The sequence below is a fragment of the Uloborus diversus genome, chromosome 2 (assembly GCF_026930045.1).
Source record: "Uloborus diversus isolate 005 chromosome 2, Udiv.v.3.1, whole genome shotgun sequence".
Lineage (NCBI taxonomy): Eukaryota > Metazoa > Arthropoda > Arachnida > Araneae > Uloboridae > Uloborus > Uloborus diversus.
The window spans coordinates 199,232,507-199,253,340 of record NC_072732.1 but is presented as its reverse complement, the minus strand read 5'-3'; the positions used below and the strand labels follow the sequence as shown (position 1 = coordinate 199,253,340).

At 35.1% G+C, this 20,834-nt stretch overlaps 1 protein-coding gene across 2 annotated transcripts in view; it reads left to right on the top strand.

The window, feature by feature from the left end:
• The window catches only part of LOC129217618 (macrophage mannose receptor 1-like), a 40,580-nt gene extending 20,307 nt beyond the window's left edge, over nt 1-20,273 (top strand). For both annotated transcript variants that reach the window (XM_054851947.1, XM_054851946.1), the window contains exons 9-12: nt 9,132-9,242; nt 14,034-14,201; nt 17,825-17,890; nt 20,008-20,273. In XM_054851947.1, coding sequence (XP_054707922.1) covers nt 9,132-9,242; nt 14,034-14,201; nt 17,825-17,890; nt 20,008-20,240 — 578 coding nt within the window. In that variant the 3' untranslated portion in view covers nt 20,241-20,273. The remainder of the gene's footprint in view (nt 1-9,131; nt 9,243-14,033; nt 14,202-17,824; nt 17,891-20,007) is intronic.
• Nucleotides 20,274-20,834: the final 561 nt, after the last annotated feature.

The window sequence follows — 20,834 nt, the reverse complement described above, 5'->3', positions numbered from 1 at the left end:
AAAATACTAAAAGTTGCCGATAGATGGCGCTGTAGCACAAGTAATTGGGAAATTTGCATATTTCATCAACGTGATTTGCAGAAATAAAGCTTCTGCGCAACGTATGCAAAAGATGAGCCCTACAAAAGTGGAAGGTGGAAGACAGGCGCTGCACAGGCAGTTATTTTCAACCTCGCTGGTACACAATGGTGACTTTGAAAGACAAAGCTCTATTGGTCAAACTTTTTTACCAGAATGACAAGAACTCATGTGCTGCTTTAAGAGCATTCCGTCGGCTGAAGAACATGCGCCGAGGACCGATGTCACCACGCGCTTTAAGAGAGATGATGAGGAAGTTCGAAAGATCTGGACAACTGGGAATTTTGCCGGGTAGAGGACGCCATGCTGTGAATTCTGCACGCGTAGAAGATGTGGCTTTGGCGGTCGTGGATACCACTAGAACAATCGCCACATGATGTTGTCAGTGTACCACGTGTTTCTCGTGCTGTGGATATGCCCTATACGACCGTCTGGCGTGTGATGCGTCGAATCCTACGTTATTTCCCTTACAAAATCCAAAGTCTTCATCAGCTGTCGGACGGGGACCCTGTGGTTCGGGAAACATTTCCGCTGCAGTTCCTTGCCAGAATGGAAGTCGATGCTGCTTGGCTGGAATATCCTTTGGACGGATGAGGCCCATTTTCACCTGAATGGTCAAGTGAATGCGCACAACTGCCGCATTTGGGCCAGTGAAAACCCGCGCATAATTCATCAAGTTCCCTTGCACCCTGCAAAAAGGTTACGGTATGGTGCGGTTTCACTGTAACATTCATCATTGGGCCTTATTTTTTTGAAGAGGTGACTCCAAGAGGATTCGAAATCTGCTCTGTTACAGGAAGACGATATCAGGACATGTTGACAACGTTTGTGATTCCTGAACTGCAACAACGTGGCCACCTCCAGGACACGATATTTATGCAGGATGGTGCAGCTCCCCATATTCCTCTGGGCGTTCAACAGGTGTTACGGGCAACTTTCACTGATGCACTGTGATCAGCCGCTGTTTCCCAACAGCTTGGCCTCTTCGCCCGCCTGATCTCACCCCATGCGACTTTTGGTTATGGGGATTTTTAAAAGATCAAGTCTACCGAGAAAATCCAGCAACCTTGGCAGATCTGAAAGACTCAATTATTCAGAATGTGCGTGGTATTAATGTGCACTTATTGCGTTCCGCTGTGAAACACACTGCTGGAAAACGTTGTGGAGAACCACGGCAGACATATAGAACATCTATAGAATGTCTTGTTGATCTGCAACGCCACCTATCGGAAACTTCAGGTACTATTTTTTTTTTTTTAAATAAATCACGAGCGCATGATCTGAATTGTCTGTTTCCAAAATTTCATCACATTATGACCCATAAAACATCCTGCACAGGCCTCTGAGTTGGGGAACTTTAATTTGGACAACCCTGTACAATAAAGTTTTTATTTTTATTTTGAGCTCTTGTTTTCCATTCATAGCTTGCATTATTTATGTTGTTTCAACTTTAAGACATGAACTTTAGGTTTATTTCATTCCTTATTTTTTTATGTAACATGCATCCTTGATGTTGAGTAACGGCACCAGTAACACCCATGCGTAAGACATTGCTCTCAGGTTAACTCAATTTTCGGAGCCTTTTAATGTATTTAGACTTTTTAAACTATTTTTCTCTCATGCAACTAAATCTCATCTAACGTTTGGCTGCTTCTGGACCCTCTGAATTAGTTAATTCTATTTTTATTCGCTCAATTTCCAAACAGATCCAACCCTCAGTAACAGACACCGAGAAATCTCATGATACCCAGTAACAGATAGGATGAGGAAAGGATGAGTAATGGACAGAATTCCATTTTTATCTTCAAAATGTGTAAAATTTATTTATTTTCTGAACTAAATCCTTATTAAATTCAAACGAACATAAAACCCCAGCTGAACTCGTGGTAGCTGTTCATAACCTTCCACCACTGCCTTGTAAATACCAACAGACTCATAAAATTCACTCTGATAACGCTAGATAGTTGCACCGTATTCATGGACCACAGCAACATCAGCACCTAAAATTCTTATTATTTAAACCCAAACTTATGACTCTGGTGCCGTTACCCTATTTATCAGATATTTGAAATTTAAATTTTTGTATGAAGTTGGATAATTTAAATGGTAGTAAATTTGGGGTCGCGCTATTGGGACTTCCAGATAAGTTTCGGCTTTTGAAAACGATGCTGATTAAGGAATGCAGTTGCGTCCGTGTATAGTGAATTTGTGGTAATAACATATTAGCTTCAATTCCCCTTCCTGTACGGTGTGGTATTTAACTCTTTATAACAAAACTTCGCTTATATAAGGAAGTTTTTGTTTGACACCTTCGACTTCAATATAAGCAAGCGCAATGGGGTTATTTCCGAAATTTTAAAGTGTTTCTTTTCAGAAAGAACATGTTTAAAAACATAGGATTTGACAGTTTTTTTTTTTTAAATGACAAAGATTAATATTTTTTAACAATTATTTTAATCAGTACGCATATTCAATTTCCATTTTTGTGCTTCTGCGCATGACATCACAAGTGATTAAATGCCATTCACTAATGCCAAAGCGCAGAGCGCAATGTTTCATTTGCTTCTTTGTTATAATCTGGAAGCAAGGTAGATAGCAAACGTAAGCATTCAGCGCGCCAGTGGAGTAGCGTGCCCTTGTGACGTCATAAAGACCATGCCTTATTTTAAAAATTGAACCTTTTAAAAAATTAATTAAAGATGAAGCGTTTTGAAAATACAAATTATTCCTCTTTCCATTTTTTTTTTTTTTTTTTTTTTTTTTTTTTTTTTTTTGCTCCTTCTATCATGAAATTTATAAATTAAACGCCGGCATTCTAGAATTCTTCTGCATTGGAAACATACGTTTAAATACGAGGGCTGTTAAATAAGTAATAAGGCTAAATTTATTAAAAACTAGCCGCCTGCGGCGACCAGCTGGTTCGCCTTCTTATGCCATTTGCCTTTCTGTGCAAACAGCGACAGCCACCTACGGCGGCTGTTTGGCTAACTTGTCATTTACCTTTTTACTTCAAGTTTGCCGCCTTCGGCTGCTGTTTAAATAAATTTGGCAGCAGTATTAATCAATCCATCTTTATCTTTTTTTTGTGCCATTCATGCCATTCACATTTTAACGCCAAGATTGCCGCTTTCGGCGGCAATCTACCTTTACGATCTATCTCTAAATTTTCTTATCCATCTCTATTTATTAACTTCCCCGCCCATTTCCTAATAAAAACAAAGATCACTCAAAAAAACCGCTTTTTTTATTTTTTTAAGTAGAGCAAAAAAAAAGAAAAAGGCTTAAATCCCCCCCCCCCCCGTAGTATGCAAAAAGTAGCGTTTGAGAAACATAAAAAAAATCTCGTTGTTTTTATTGATTTAAATGCGCACAACTATGAAATGTAACGTAATGTATATACAACAAAAGGTCCAGCTGGGGGGGGGGGGGGAGAATGGAAAAAGAAACTAATGTAATCTATACATATAATAAAATAAGATGTTTGTGTGTGTGTGTGTGTGTGGCGCGCTTCCCGGGAAAACGGTAAGGCCTAGAAAGATGAAATTTGGTATACAGGTGCAGTTTTTACTGAAGATGTGCACCTTGGGCTCGGATTTTTGATATTTTAATTGAAAAAAAAGTTATTTAATGTTTTATGTGTTTTTTTTGCACTTTTTACCTCACAGACCCCGAACCAAACGCACCACACAAATAATTTTTGCACTATAGTGTAGGAAATTTAATTTTAAATATGATGAATGAAAAAATTTTGAAAATTGAGCAATTTTTGTATTTTTTATGAATTTTTGAAAAAACCTTTAATTTGCGCTTTTTCCTGGTTTTATTTTTTTCTAATATCATCCTGCGAGAAGTATCAAAGCCTCATTTCTGAAACTTAAGTTGGTAATAGTAAAAACATTTCGCCCTCTTCAGAAGAAAAAAGTTCTCAAAAATACGCAATAGTTTTTTTTATATAGTTTTTTTAATGCTGAACACATTATGTCTTTCCACGCATCGGTCGAAGAAAGCGTTCTTCAATCTTTTATGCCTCTGATGTCACTACTTGGATTTGAATTCGATATTTACGTTGGAATCTTAACCGCAAACGATGTTAATCTTTTTTTTTTTTTTTTTTACTATATAGCTTACTTCTACATTTTATGACGTGTGACCACGTGTTTTTCCGGCAGCGCTTGCTTTTTTTTTCTTTCCTTTTTGTTGTTTTATTTAGGGATTGCATTTATTTCTTTTTCCTTCCCCCCCCCCCCCAACAAGCAGGGTGTTTTGCTGTATCTTAATTACGTTAGATTTCATAGTTGTGCGCATTTAATTCAATAAAAACAGCGACATTTTTTTTCTTTGTCAAACGCTACTTTTTGCACACTATGGGGAATTTTAGAGATAACTTTTTTTTGCTGTACTTAACTAAAAAAGCAGTTCTTTTTAGTGATCTTTGTTTTTGTTAGGAAATGGGTGGGAAGGTTAAAATAAATAGAGACGGATAAGAAAATTTAGAGGTAGATCGTAAAGATAGATAGCCTCCGAAGGCGGCAATCTTGGCGTAAAAATGTGAATGGCACAAAAAAATATAAGACTGGATTGATTAATACCGCAGCCAAATTTATTTAAACAGCCACCGAAGGCGGCGAACTTGAAGTAAAAAGGTAAATGACAAGTTAGTCAAACAGCTGCCGTAGGTGGCTGCTTGCATAGAAAGGCGAATGGCGTAAGAGGGCGAACCAGCTGGTTACCGCAGGCGACTATGATAAAATAAGATGTTTGTGTGCGTGGCGCGCTTCCCGGAAAAGCGGTAAGGTCTAGAAAATATTTTATTGAAATTAATAATGATATAGATATAGATTGGTTGATACCGCCACGAAATTTTTTCAAGCAAATGCCGAAGGCGGCGACATTGGCGTAAAAGGGTAAATGATAATATTGATATATAGAGAAAAACATTGATTATACCGTCGCTAAATTGTCTAAGCAGCCGCCGAAGGCGGCAACCTTGGCGTAAAAAGGCGGACCAGCTGGTCGCCGCAGGTGGCTAGTCCCTAAATAAAACAGAAAAGGAAAGAAAAAACCAAGCGCTACCGGAAAAAAACGTGGTCACACGTCATAAAATGTAGAAGTATGCTATACAGAAAAAAAAAATTAACATTGCTTGCGATTAAGATTCCATGGTAAATATCGAATCGAAATCCAAGTAGTGACGTCACAGACATAAAAGATTGAAGAAAGCTTTTTTCGACCGATGCGTGAAAAGACAGAATGTGTTCAGCATTAAAAAAAATGTTTAAAAAAAAAAACTATTGCGTATTTTTAAGAACTGTTTTTTTCTGAAGAGGGCAAAATGTTTTTACTATTACCAATTTAAATTTTAGAAATGAGGCTTTGATTCTTCTCGCAGGATGATATAAGAAAAAAATGAAACCCAGGAAAAATGCAAATTAAACGTTTTTTTCAAAAATTCAAAAAATATACAAAAATTGCTCAATCTTCAAAGTATTTTCATTCATCATATTCAAAATTAAATTTTCTACACTATAGTACAAAAAATATTTGTTTGGTGCAATTGATTTGGGGTCTGTGAGGTAAAAAGTGCAAAAAAAACACATAAAACATTAAATAACTTTTTTTCTAGTTGAAATATCAAAAATCGAAGCCCGAGGTGCACATCTTCAGCAAAAACTGTACCTGTATACCAAATTTCATCTTTCTAGGCCTTACCGTTTTCCCAGGAAGCGCGCCACACACACACACACACAAACATCTTATTTTATTATATGTATAGATACAGGACAGCTTTAATCGTCATAATTTGCATAGGTTTTTTTAGGAATAACTACTGCGGGACTAAATGCACTTATTAAAACGTTCTGTCCACTTCTTAAAAACTTGTGAACGTTAAGTTTGTGAGAGCTTAGTCAAAGCCGCCTCCGCAGAATTTAGACATGTTTTGTTGCTTGCAAAATGTTTGCCTCGTAATGTTTGTAATGTTACGGAAACATCCAGAAATCACTGTTATAAAATAATTCTGTGATTCCTCTTCATGATAATATCAGCAGTGTTAATCCTTGTTTCTCTGATGAACGTTGGCAGTTTTCCCTCACGTTCAATAACTTCCACATTTTGCCTGCCTTCCTTAAAACCTTTATGCCATCAAAAAGTACTGACTCGAAACATTGCTTCATCGTTGAAAACTTTACCTATCATATCAAAGATCTCCGATGCTGATTTTTTCTGACAAAAGCAAACTTGAATCGCATAACTTTGTTCTACCAACCAGGGGCGGCTCGTCACTATGGGCCGGGTGGGCTTGCCCCCCCCCCCCCCCCAGAAAAATTGTGCACCGAAAAATAAATTATTTATAAATAACGTTTTGTATCTCAGTTAAAAAAAACAACAGAAAACAAAGAATTGGGGGCGTGAAACAGATTTTAAATCTCTAAAACATTTTTCATATCGCTAATAAAATATTAGAAGTTTTCCATCTGTTAGCGTTCGCGCTTGCAAGCTTTGAGAATGATTCTTGGGGCATCGACTGGTTTGCCCCAGCCACACCTCCGCTCCTAACCAATCACGACGACTCTACCAGACAAACCAAAATCGCAAGACGCACCACCCCAATTAATCCTCCGTGGGCAAGAATTCTCTAGCCCATGGAAGGGCAACAGAAGGTGGGGGAAGGATTTTAAGCACGGTCACTTGTACGAAAAAACAGCTCGGAGGGCAGAAAAAAGAGATAAGAGCCCACGGGAATGAAAAAAGGGTTTCTTTTCCTCCGTTCATCTTTTGTCTTGAATCCGGAAAGGGATTTACAATTTTATGGATTTATCGCATCTAATGCAGATTTTTATTAATTTATTTTTCTGCTTGGAACTAATATGAGCGGAATTTCTGAATGGACAGTTTATTTTCGAGTAGCACAGATCGGTTTTAAGTGTGGTACTAATTAAAAGCTCTGAATTTGTCCGAAACTTTTACAAAAATCCTTCAATTCGGTGAGATCTATTCAATTTTCTGATTTGTTCTGATAATTGGCTAAAGTTAATAAGTACTAATCGTAAAATAGCCTCTATTAATTTATTTTCTATGTTAAAGTATTCTATCGCGGAACAAACTTGAATTATTTCTGTTAGACCCGGTACATCGCTTTCAGTCCTTAAAAGACACAGCGGCTACATTACCTCAAAAATGACTAAACTATTGAGTTTTGTTTATTTGAAAACTTCATATTGTTTCACAAATCATGGGAATTTCAACGCACTAGCTTAATTATTTTTAAAAAATATTGGCTTTAAGTCACTCACGCTAGGTGTGCGTTTTCTCGATGAACTTCTTTTTGAGCAATCACAAATTGCTTATTGTTTTCACTGGACCGTTGGATTACATCCGACGTTTGATTTTATTTTTCTATGCTTATAGGGTAGGTGTCCATGTGCTTCGGAATCAAATTATTTATAAACGACCCTTCTCGAAATCACACAATCCTTTTCACATGAAAGAAGTAACCAGCATACAACATCCAGCCCCTGACATTCATTTGAATTTTGAAGTCTTGAACTCAAATTACGGTTGCGATAAAAGCCATTAGTAGAAACAAGAAACCGAACGAGCATTAGGATCTTATCGCAATTTGCGATTGCGAAAAGCATAATTTAAATTCAAGCTCTCATAGTTCAATTTTTTTTTTTTTTTTTTTTTTTTTTGTGCGTTTCCATGTTATTGAAATAGTTAAGGTTTTTTTTATAGTGAAGATACAGCTTCAAAGTAATAAGTTTTGCTGTCAGTACAATATACTATTTAACAAAATTGTGCATTGGATAAGCACTTTATAAATTACTAAAATGTTGAGAGTTTTTTATATCCTTGTAAACAAAATTTACTATGGAACTTTTGTGATTTTTTACATAATTAACGACAGAACATTTTTAATAGGATAAGCAAGCAAATGCACAGCTTTTAAGAAATGATTATTATGATCATTTAGCAAAAACGATTTCTGAAATATGTGCAAAAACAAAAAAAAAAGGCCTTATAATTTTTTATAAAATTGAAATATTCTTAAGTGTTTTGAATTTTTTAATGGCATTAAAAAATTTATTGATTAATCAGTAAGCGCATGCAAAGATTTCAAAAAATTACACATTTTATTTAAATGCAAAAAAAAAAAAAAAAGAATTGAACTATGAATGTGATGTGGCCCTTAGGTATTGTAATGTGGTTTCACACAATAAAAAATCAAGGATTTTTATAATCAAGAAGAATAAATTGTCAATTAATGAAACTGTTTCTAGATAAAATATTGTTGCCGATTTCTTAATTTGATTTAAGGAAGCATGGCTAAATCGAAATTAATACTACTGCGCGATCAACTTGATTGTTGTTGGTATAAAGAGTGTAATAGCAGTTTGATTAATGCTGTGTGTTGTTTATTACTAGTTGCATGGGTTGGTTGTCTTTAAATTTATGTTGTTTACCTTGAAATTGAAAAAAAAAATATATATATTAATCAAGTGAATTATTTAGTAAAACACAAATTTCAAACCTTGACGCTTGAAGAGAAGTTATCTGTATAAATATTATTGTGAAAGCTTTACAGAGCAGGCCCACCCGTCAAATTAAGGCACGAGCCGCCACTGCTACCAACGCTTCCATTTTGATAACTGCTGGCTGCGTCTTGTAGGCGCCCGCCAACAGGCTTCAATTCAATCGCGTAATGCTCAGGAACATGAATCTGTACGCGCCAACTATCGGTAGCTTTTGTTAATACAGACAACAGACATTTTCCATGCTGCAGAAATTAACATTCCGATGAGTGGTTTCGCGGCAGTAAACTTAGTCTTATTTCTTGTAAGCGCCCGCCAACAGGCTTCAATTCCAACACGTGATACTCAGGAACATGAGTCTGTACACTCCAACTATCGATAGCTTTTGTTAATACATACAACAGACATTTTTTATGCCAAAGAAACGAACATTCCGATGAGTGGTTTCGCGGCAGTAAAATTAGTCTTAATACTTATTGAACAGCCTACGTAAATTTTATTTCTTTTTCAACTTATTACTAGGTGGAAACTTGGTGAGCATTCATTCCAAACAAGAATCAGATGTCTTACATGAATTTATAATTCATACAAAGCGTGAACTTCACATTGGACTTCATCGACAGTTGCAAGGAGGTAGGAATCAATCCTCATTTGCAACCGATTTCAGAGACAGGCGTTTATTTCTTTCAGCATTTTCAAATTTTCAACTAACGATTAAGATCTCACTGAAAGAAACCGCTTTATGCTTTATTTAATAGAAATAACTATTTTCAAACTTTAATTTTCGCTATCATACCTTAACTATGTAACCTTTTAAATTTTATTACTGAAACATAAGAATGTTTAAAACTTCGCTTGTGTGACATTACTTTTTCTAAAGGTAGAATCCACGTTAATTCAACAAGGGCTGTAATATGATGGTCTCGGATTTTTTGAATTTAACATGTGTTAAAATTCATAAAAAAATTAAGAAATACTTTTTTTTTTTGCCCAAAAAAAATTCCTGGGCGAGATATAGGCCGCCAAAGACGGCGGTCTTGTCATGATTTCTCACTTGGGATTTTCTTCAAAATTTTTAAAGTAATTTATCTCAGGAACGGTAGAACATATTTTGTTATGGTTTGTTTTATTTAAAAGAATTTTTTTTCTTGTTTAAAAATATATGCAGCATTTTGAAATATGTGCTTTAGTTTTTTTTCCAGTCTTTTGAAAAAAAAAAGTTTAAAACAATGTTTTTGATATTTCTCAAATATGTCAATTTCAAAAATTTTTATTTATTTTTTTACAGTTTATTAGTACCACTGAGCACTACGTTCCCTAAAAAGGAGAGCTTCACTTTTTCGTTTAATAGATTTTACGGGCATTTGAAAAAATGAGGGTTTTTAAGGAACGTAAACGTTACGTAATTGCAGACCTGAATATTCAAAAAAAAAAAAATTGCAACAAGTGGCCAGAAAACACTCTTAATTCAGTCATATAGGGAAACTTTCATTTTGAGTCGCCATTTTATTCAGGATATGAAATTTAGTGAGAACAAGATGCATTGCGCGCGTAACGATTCTTACGGCGCTACGCTGAAAGGTTGCGTGGGGATATACAGCGAATGAGGCCGTGTTCTAGTTTTCATAAAAAATAAAACTCCTGGATAAAATAGAGACTCAAAATTTTCGCTATATAACTTAATAGTGTTTTCTGGCCACTTGCAGCGATTTTTTTTTTTTTTTTTTGAATTTTCAGGTCTCCAATTACGTAAAGAGTTCCTTAAAACCCTCATTTTTTTCAAATGCCTCTAAAATCTGTTAAACAAAAAAGTGGAAGCTTTTCTTTTCAGGGAACGTAGTGCTCAGTGGTACTAATAAACTGTAAAAAAAAAACTAAAGCACATTTTTCAAAATGTTGAATAAATTTTTAAACGAAAAAATATCCTTTTAAATGAAACAAACCGCAACGAAATATGTTCTACCGTTCCTGAAATAATGTACTTTAAAAATTTTGACGAAAATCCCAAGTGAGAAATCATGACAGGACCGCCATCTTTGGCGGCCTGTACCTTGGCCCAAGACTTTTTTTGGGCAAAAAAAAAAAAAAAAAAAACGTATTTTTTGAATTTGAACATATGTTAAATTCAATAAAATCCGAGACCATCATATTACAGTCTTTGTTGAATTGACATGGAATCTACCTAAAGTATTTTAAATGTGAAAGTAGTGAGCAGAATGGGAAATATTAATAATGTGGAAATTCCGTGTGTTCTCTTTTAAATTATACTGCCCATTAATACTGTACTTATTTATATAAAAATATTGCTTTTGCAAAAATTACGTGTTTATATTCGCGAAAAAGTTTAAAACCAGCTAAATCTCGGCATTCGCCGGCGAATGTCAGCAGCCGCTTAGCAAAGACGTCAGCGAAACACCGAGTAATTCAGATGAATCATAGGTGAATGTTTAAGTTCTCCACAGTAACGTATAGGGTCAGGTGGGGTAAAATGAGTAGTGGGGTAAAATGGGTAATCAAAATATTTGGTTTTAAAAACTATTTTAAATTAAATTTGCCTTTTTTTTTGAGTGGGATATTATACTTGGCTGTTCTGAATTATATTTCGCAAAATACATTTTATCAATAGATTATTTCTTAGTGAGAGATAACACTTTAAATTGAAGTAGATAAATTCAAGACGCCTGTCTACTTAAACTTCTATCTCTAGCTCCTGATTTTTGAGAAATTTTTATTACTGTGTCATAATATCTTTAGTTGGACATTTTTGTTGCTGCTTCAACTTACAGGGAAGAAAAAAAAATTTTCAATTTTTATCTCATATTTTGAAAATAGGGTAAAATGGGTATATGGTTAGGCTTATCATTCCAGCAAGTTGTTTTAAAAGATACAGCATATTTAACTTTAAATGAATATTAATTCATTAGTGGTTAATTTAAAATGATTGAAACATAAAAGTATGCAATGCCATGACTTTATAAAGTAAACTTCGCTCCATCATAATAAATAATAAGAACCCAGCAGTATACTTATTCTAGAGTTTGTGTGCACTTGCGCACAAAATAACAATTTCCTCAGAATATGCTGGGCCCAGCCTGTTGCTGGTCGTCACATTTGTATTTGGTTGCAATCAGATGCTACGAATTTCTCTAATGTACCTTTAAATTCTCAGAACACATCCTCGTTTCAATATGAAAAATATACGTCAGAAAGCACGATTTCGTCACCTTATAAAGATTTCAAAAGTGCAATATTGTCTGCAATTTTGATAAGAGCTTCAGATTTGACAGCTACCTGCATGAGTTATTTAAAACAACTTAAATGTATGCTGGCAAATACAGAAAGTATTGACAAAGATGTTTTCGAAAGGCTAAGAGTTGAAAGTGAAAAAAATAATGAATTAAATAACAAGAAAATAAAAAATAGTGGAAAAAGAAAGTTTCCATTCAGAAGAAGTATCTGGAATAGAAACTGCTAAAAACATGCTTATGAAGCAAAGTTTAACCACAGGTGCCTGGGTATAAATATTATACTTGGAGGAAACAAGCAAGAAAGAATTTATTGGCAAATATATGGCTGTTGAGGTAAATATGAAATGAAATAATTTTGTAAAAAATCAGAGAAGAAGGATTTTTTTTATTTTTCCTGATATAGACGACATGAATTTCATTGAAAAACATCAAATAATAAAAAAGTTAATGATCCAGAATTTAACAATAGAGGCCATTACTTTTTTAAAGAATGACAAGTATGGATATCATTTGATATATGGATATCATTGTATATGGATGCGCTGAAAAAAACCTTATTAATATTTTGTCAAATTTACTGTTTGCCCTATTTTTTTAAATTTAATAGTTAAACTTTGTCAACTGACTGAACAAATAGTATGCTTTTTTATCACTTCTTAGACTTTAATACCCATTTTACCCCACAGGCTACCCATTTTCACCTGCGTGGGGTAAAATGGGTATAAAAAACATATAGTCATAAACACTCCTCTCAATAATAAATTTTTATCAAATTATGTGTGAAAATCATTTAGTTCTACTCACAACATATGTAATCTATACATAAAACAAAACAAAAAATAGAAACAAAATATTTTGGCAAAAATATTAGAGTCAAAATCCAAAAGTAGGCTATTTTATACCCATTTTACCCCACCTGACCCTATAGTACATTATCACATCCCTAGAAAAACAATGTCACTTCTCTAAAAAGCGGTGACTTATGATCATGGAAAGCAAAATTTTTTTGTAAATAGCAAAAAGGTAATAAGTAGTTTCTTAAAATTAGCTATACATTTTTCGGCTCAGTTGTATTTAAAATAAGTCCAAAACAAATTATTAACTTTGTTTTCCAATGTCAAAACTGCATCAATATTCCTGAGCTTTCGTAGAAAAAAATCTTTTCAGTTGCGTTTTCTTCTGGGAGTGCGATATTCAATTCAAAACAGCATGATATATATTTGAATTGGACCACTCGCTTGAAGAGCGAAATGCTCAAACAGATTTTTTATGTATATATTCTTATATTACGTACGAAAATTTAATATACAGGGTGTTCCGTTTTAACCTGCAAAGACCATTATTTTCGCAACCGTTAGTCCTCGATGCATACTTTCAATTGTGAAGATGTTCAAAATCAGTTGCCGGGTTAAGATATTGAAAGTTTGCAGTGAAAATAAAAATGAGTCAAAAAATACGAAATCTAACTTTTATACTGACCCTAGATCCCGTAACCTATATTTAGGGAAATAATCTCCATTGAAAAATAATTCCAACACAAAAAGTTTGACATTAGTGCGACCAATATGTCCCGAGATACCAAACGCAGCGTTTTGTGACTTACACCACTTTACACTCGCTGTCGATAACACCTTTTGGGGGGAAATATAGCAGTTAACAAAGGTTAAAATTTTATGCGTGCTTAGAGTGTGGTTTTTCAAATTTTCGACGTTTTATAGCGCGTTTTAGCATATCATGGCATAACAGTTACTTTTATTTCGGAATAGCAATGAAAAATATAGATATATATTTTTTTTTACTTCGGCAACCTATCATTCCTCTGAAAGGGCGATAAGTTAATATCTCACCTTTGTATGGACACTTAAAACTTAAAATTCGAATATCTCCATGAGCTTTGGTCGCACAAAAGTCAAGCTTTTTGTTATAGTAATATTTTTGAATGGAGAGAATTTCCCTAAATATTAGTTGGGAGACCTAGGGTCCGTATGAAAAGTTGAAGTTTGGATTTTTTAACTCATTTTTATGCTTGCTTCCAACTTTCAATATCTTTGCTCAGCATCTGATTTTGAACATTGTTGCAATTGGAAGTATGCATCTAGGAATAATGGTTGCAAAAATAGAGGTCTTGCAGGTTAAAACGGAACACCCTGTATATAACTGCATGTTTCCTCATTAGGAAAAGATTTCGCTTGGTCTGACAAAAGTGAACTGGATTGGATAAACTGGGATTCGGGTGAGCCAAATCGAGACCACGAAAACTGTGCAGAAATCCTGACGTTCACCATGAAATGGAATGATGTCGTATGCGACCTCAAGAAAGGATACATTTGCTCTATCAGGAAAAGTGAGCACATTTGAAGTTACTTTTTACTCGTACCTCAATGGCACATGAAAATGCCGTACCAAAATAAGGGGCCATTCATTAATTACGTAAAGGTCCCGAAGGGGAGGGGGAGTTGGAAAAATCTCTACATACCTTTACTTGGGGGGGGGGGAGGTAAAACCTATTCTTACGTAATATTTTCCAAATCGATATTTTATATCAGAACTCGCGCGGTCAAGTGGTTTGGCAGGGATCATATTTTATTTGCGTCTGGAAGGTAAAAAACGTATTAGGAGGGGTCGTTTTTTTATTTCTATTACAAAGAATGAATAGTGTAAAATATGATAAAAGAATCGCACTTTGTATTGCATGTTTTGTTTTCTATTAGTATCGCATCATATACAAAAGAAAAAAAAATAATCGAAAAAACATTCAGTCTATATTTCAACTTCTTAGTAAATATTTCTTTACGCAAAAAGATTTTGTAAAGTAGTTGTGAATTTAATAACTATTCCAGTGATGTAAGATTCGTTATTTTATTATTTTTAAAAATGAAATTGAATCTTACGTAAGAATAGAGGGGAGGGGAGGGGTCGAAAAATCTTACGTACCCTTACATATTTGGGAGCAGGGGTTAAAAATTGCCAAAATCTTCCTTGTGTAAATTATAAATGGCCCCTAAAACAAGTCCGTTTCAATTTTCAAACTATTTGAAGAAGAGACGGGAAAGAGGATACAGTCATAGTGGGCCCCACCCGTAGTTTACGTACTGAACAGTATAATCTGACCACCGATGAGATGGAAAGGCAAACATCTGTATTACCTTATAGAAGAAATTAGTAAGTCGAAGTAGCAAGCAAGAATCATTTGCTTAGCAAAAGCTGAGGCTAAGACCCCAAGTCACGTGATTTAACAACGACGAATGGCTGACACGTTTCGCGTGAAATTGGTGAAATATACCTGTTTTCTTCCAATGATAAGCTTTGAAATCTATCACGTGACTTCTAATCCTTGTTTTACTAATGAAAGTCTTCACTCCTTCCGTTTTATCTCTTCTCAATGTGTATTACAGGCAGAAATGTACTGTCCACCTCTGGCAAGTTGAGCTCCGCTGCCCGACCGATTAAACGATTCCATTTATTAAAATAGGGTTGAGGAAAAACGGCTTAAGAACTTGCGGATTTAGTTTGCAGTGTTATTGCCCATTTGGCGAACAATATTACTATTCAGGTAAGAAGTAGCAAGCGGTACAGGATTTTCTCGCCGGTAAAAGGGTTGCAATGGTAGCCCAACTCTACGCCAAACAATTCTTTTTCTTACTGATTGCTCTCCCTTGAAAAAATTAACTTGCTCAAGGCCATAGCTCAACTTTTCAGAGGCGAACAGTACACATCTCTTTGTTTTCAGGGATGACAACTTTTGAAGATGTGTGTTTGCCTCGAAATTAAACAGAGTCACATTGAAATTAACGAAGCATCGAATTTTTATTTTCACCCTTCATTCAGATTTGTCTTAATTTGACTTTTGCCTAATCTACATCAACCACTGGCAGATATGGATCGGGATGTCCACTAGCAGGACAAAATGTCAGTTAGAAGATGGCTGCGTTGGCGGGAAAAAGGTCCGCCAATGAAGCAAGAGGTGTGATGAATTTTTTGATTTGGGAGGCATTGGATCATCCTGTTTACGTTCCAGACCTTTCACTGTGGTTTCATCTCTTTGGATCACAAAATAAATAAATAATTAAAATAAGATGAAAAAACTTTGTGAGGGCAACAGTTTAGAACCGATGCTGTGGTTCAGCAAGTCATCTTGATGTGGTGTCACATTCTTGACTATGCTTATGTTAATGTCGGACGTCCAAGAATTTCTTTTAAAGTCCAAAGAGATGGAAGTCACTTGATGAGAGGTCGGGACTGTAAAGCGGGTGGTCAACTACCTCCCAGTGTAAAAACCTTATAACACTTCTTGTTTCATTGACGGGACATGTTTCCGTCAACACAACTATCTTCTGACTGTCCTGTTAGTGGACATTCAGCTCCATCCACCGGTACCGTTTGAAAACTCTGATCATCTTCATTATCTTCAGCGTATTTTTTATTCATACTGAGAATCTGCGCACCCATCTGAGCTCTTGTTGTCTTACCTTTTGAAACCCCTACGTATTTTAATACTGAATACGGTTCAATCAGTTCCAGAATGTTTACATCAGATAGAAATACAGTGAAAACCTTTTACAATGAATACCATAACAACGAATTACGAAATTCCCGTCCCTTGAATTCCCCTCCCCGTCCCTTGAAAGCAGCGGGATTTCACTGTAATTCTTAAACGTTAATTCGGTATCCAGACAAATTTTTGAAGTAATCCTCAAGTCGGAAATACATGTGGTGGTCAGTAAAAAAACGTATTGTTTATACTCTGTTAAAAATTCTGGAAGCTTTTATGGTAAATATTATTGTAAAATGGAGTGTTTATTACAGTACAAAAAAAATATACAGTGAATTGTACCGAAAAGAATCAACGATTGCAGCGCCAATTGATACACCACGTGACTTACACTGCGAAGCACATCACACCGTACTCGCGCGAAGCATTCCAACTGGTATGGTGGTCAGCAAAGCCGCGTGTCAATACGAAGATCCCGAGAGCGAACCTGCTACTCGCATGTTGCTTTTTTCAACTCTCGTTTATTCTACTGTAAAATTCTACAGTAAATAGGATTTTACGATAAACGTTACTTGCAACATGGATGCCTTTAACTTTTACCGTAAAACTTCTGGATTTTTTAACAGTGTATATTGTTATAACGGTATTGCTGTTAAAAGTGACCTGTGCAGGAGAAGTAACGTTTAATAGCCGTTTTAAAATAGTTGGCGAAACATTGATAACAATTTTGAAACGCATATGAAACGAAGTGCGCTCGCTATCTGGGGGTTACTGTATGTTAGGAACATAATGAAGTAATTCTGTAACGATATACTTAAGTGCATATTTTAATTTTATTCATATTTATTTTCAAGCCGTCTTAACAATATTGTAACGGATCCGGTGCGACTTCCAACTTTCCTGAAAGGACGACACAGTTCTTGAGAAAAACGCAGGAAATTTATTTACACTATGTACAGGAAAGATCGTTAACAACTGCTAAATTAATCATCAGCAATTAAGCAAATATCACTCAACACGTAAACTCAACGGTTACACACGTATTTACTTCCAAATACGAAACACAACACAGCGAATTGCCTCGCAATAAACAGAGCTAATACACTCTCAGTCCAAATTCTCAATCGAAACTGACTTTTTGTCATGCGTAACGGCTTTTTATTGGCATCGAAAGAGAACTCTCAAATATTTCACAAGATTCCCGAAAATCGTAGACTGTTATTTTATTTCTTTCATTCACAAATTTTATCATTCAGAAATGAGGGGCCCGTATACCGAATGTACGGGGGCTGTACATTCATTACAAGAAACTATTTACAGGTTACGTTACTACAATAATTTGAGATGACAGATAATTTAATAAACACCAAATTTAGCTAGATTACGACAAATTAATCACAAAAATAACTAATATTTACAGAATTTGTAACAATATAATTAAAAAAATAGGATTTTCTTCTTTTTTTTCCCCTTAGTTGCTCCTAAATTGATAACGATTACAAACCTAACAGTGGAAAAGTTATCTCAAGGACGATGTTCAGGTGAGTTGTTCCATGTTAAACTTCTCGAAGTTAAATTTCAAATAGAGCAGTTAGAAGCAAAGTGATGTAAGGCCGAAATTAAAAGGGGCCGAAGTTAAAATTTGGAGACAACCAGTACAAATGGTAGGTGAACCACTCCTCTGTCTTGGGGCACGAAAAAATACTAGTAGCCTTAATAGGTATTGCTAGACAGCGTGATTTAGAAAATCTTTCAATGAAAGCCTACATTGGACAGGAACTTCAAACGCGTTTTACTAAAAACTTGAAAATGTCCACTTACATCCCTTTGCTTCTTACTGCTTCAAATGCTAATGAATTCAACATGCCTACTTTTTACTTCCTTTTACAAAAAAGGAAGTAGTGTATTTGCAAAAAAAGATTCACCAAAAAATCGCTCTTAATTTCCAATTTGCTAACCCCCAAATGAATGTTGAGTTTTTTTTAACCCGACCACAAGTGGATATGTGCCTAGGAACGTATAGACACCCGAAATATCCATTTTGATGATCCCCGAGTTAATTACAACGAGTTTTCTCGTGACGACTCTATGTACGTATGTTTGTGTGTATGTATGTCGCATAACTCAAGAACGGACTGTCCTAAAAAGTTGAAATTTGGTACGTAGACTCCTAGTGGGGTCTAGTTGTGCACTTTCCTTTTTGGTTGCATTCGGATGCTCCAAAGGGGGTCTTTTGACCCTTTTTGGGGTGAAATCATTATTAATTTCGATGTAAACTCAAGTGGTGTTATAATTTGGTGGACACTTTGCGATATATCACCAGTCTTTTTGGTCACCAAGTTTTGTTGCCAACTTGGCGACAAATTTGGCAGATTTTTTTTTTTTAAATCTGGTTTCAATTTGGCCACTGTTGGTGATATTTAGAGAGTAAACTATTGAATCATTTTAAAATTTCATCATTGAATCATTTTTAAATAATAAGAAAATGACATTATATTTGAGTAAAAGGAAGTCATGTGATGCACACATCAGCTCGTTTCTTTTTAGATGCTCTGTGGATATTATATTCCTTTTTTTCCCAATATTTCGTTTTATCTTGAATTCAATCTAAAATGTTTTATAAACACTAAAAAAGGGAGTGTAGTATGCTCGTGGTTTAAGGTGGTGAGAGTAGGGTTTTGCCGATTCAAAAAAAAAGTGATTTTTTTTCCCTTTTTTGTTTTGTCTTGTAGTTAAACATTTCAAAAAAAAAATATATTCCCAAAATTTCCAGTTGTTTCGTGCAAAATTCTCTAAGTTGTCAAGTATTCAATTTCCGCTCCTTCAAACTGTAGCTCCGACATCCAGCTCATCAGCAGTTCTGACAGCTGCAGACTCTCAGAATGTCAGTGCTGCTTGCTTGGGGCTAGTTAAATGTACTATAAATAAATAACGGAAAAAAAGAAGAGGCTAAGGAGATCGAAGCTGTTACAGGGACTGTACTCTATGGAACTGGAATTGATGCTATTTAGCTTCTAAAACTTTGAACGCGTTTTTCTCAGAGCCACTTTTTCAAAGCCTGGGTTCTCTCCCATTTTAAAACCAATGGACCGATCCATTCCAAATTTAGTACACACATTCTGCATATAAAAAACCTCCTCCCCCCTACTTTGAGTTTGAGTTTATTTTGTTTTTGTTTTTTTAATAGTTTTTTTACAAACAAAATAGCGTAATTATTCGTGAAAAACAGCACTTTCAACTTCAAATGGTCGCCAAATGTTTTAAAGTCGAAAAAAAAAAGAGAGAGAGAGAGAACTTAGAAGGGGCAGGTAGGGATGGGGGAGGATTCATTAATACTTTGACTAAATTCAAGCAGAATTTGATTTCAGATAAATGTCAGCTGAGAAACAGTTAACACCGCAAATCATCTTTCTCCAAAGGTGCTCTGGGAAAAATTCTGTCACAGGCTTAGGTGAGGATATTTTTTGACCAAAAATGAGTCGAATATTCTTAAAATCATACATAATAAGCACAAAAGGTTTCAATAAATTTTATCAAACTCTTTTCTAAAAAATATTCGTAAAAAAAGTGAATTTTTTGACGCTGACCCCCCCCCCTCCCCCTTAATTTGCCACAAGTGAATTACAGGCATGTTATTTATTTATTTATTTATTTTCAGATTGCATTTCTTCTGGTACTTTTACTGCTGTTCTTGTCTGCATCTTTTTAATCCTAGTAGTTCTTGGAGCTCTGTTGGCATACTATTTCAAACCTTGGATAAGAAAGGACTACAGAAATAATTCTATTGGTTCCATAAACATTCTTTCGGACGGTCGAATTCAAAGCTACAGACCAGGAAATTCTTCTGCGAAAGAACGCAACGATATTCCAGAGCAGTATGAAGTCACATAAAATCTATTTCTTCATTTGAGCAACGGAAATAAAGACTGGTTTTAAGAATTGAATTGGATTTATTTTGGTTAAAAGACATTTTTAAAATTTTGTTTCAGTTCCTGCACATGCATTTTATTACTGATTTTAATTTTCTGTTACTTCTTTATAGAAAAGGTAGTAGGAAAAGTGTCTATGTTACAAAAATTCTTTTACAAAAAGTATCTGCAATGAAAACCGATGAGTAATATCAATTCGAAACGATGTGTTCTTCACATGACTTCCTTTTACACCAATTAAATGTTATTTCCCCATTATTGGCAATTTTAATGTCATTCAGTTGTTAACTCTCTAAATATCACCAACAATTCCCAAATTGAAACCAGATATAGAAAGAAAAAAAATCGTCCAATTTGTCACCAAGTTGGCGATTAAACTTGGCGACCAAAAGACTGGTGATATATCGCGTACTAACAGACATCACGAGAAAACTCGTTGTAATTAACTAGGGAATCGTCAAAATGGATATTTCGGGCGTCTATATGTTCTTAGGTGTGTATGCACGTGTGGTCGGGTCGGGGAAAAAAAAAAAAACTCAACATTCATTTGGAGGTG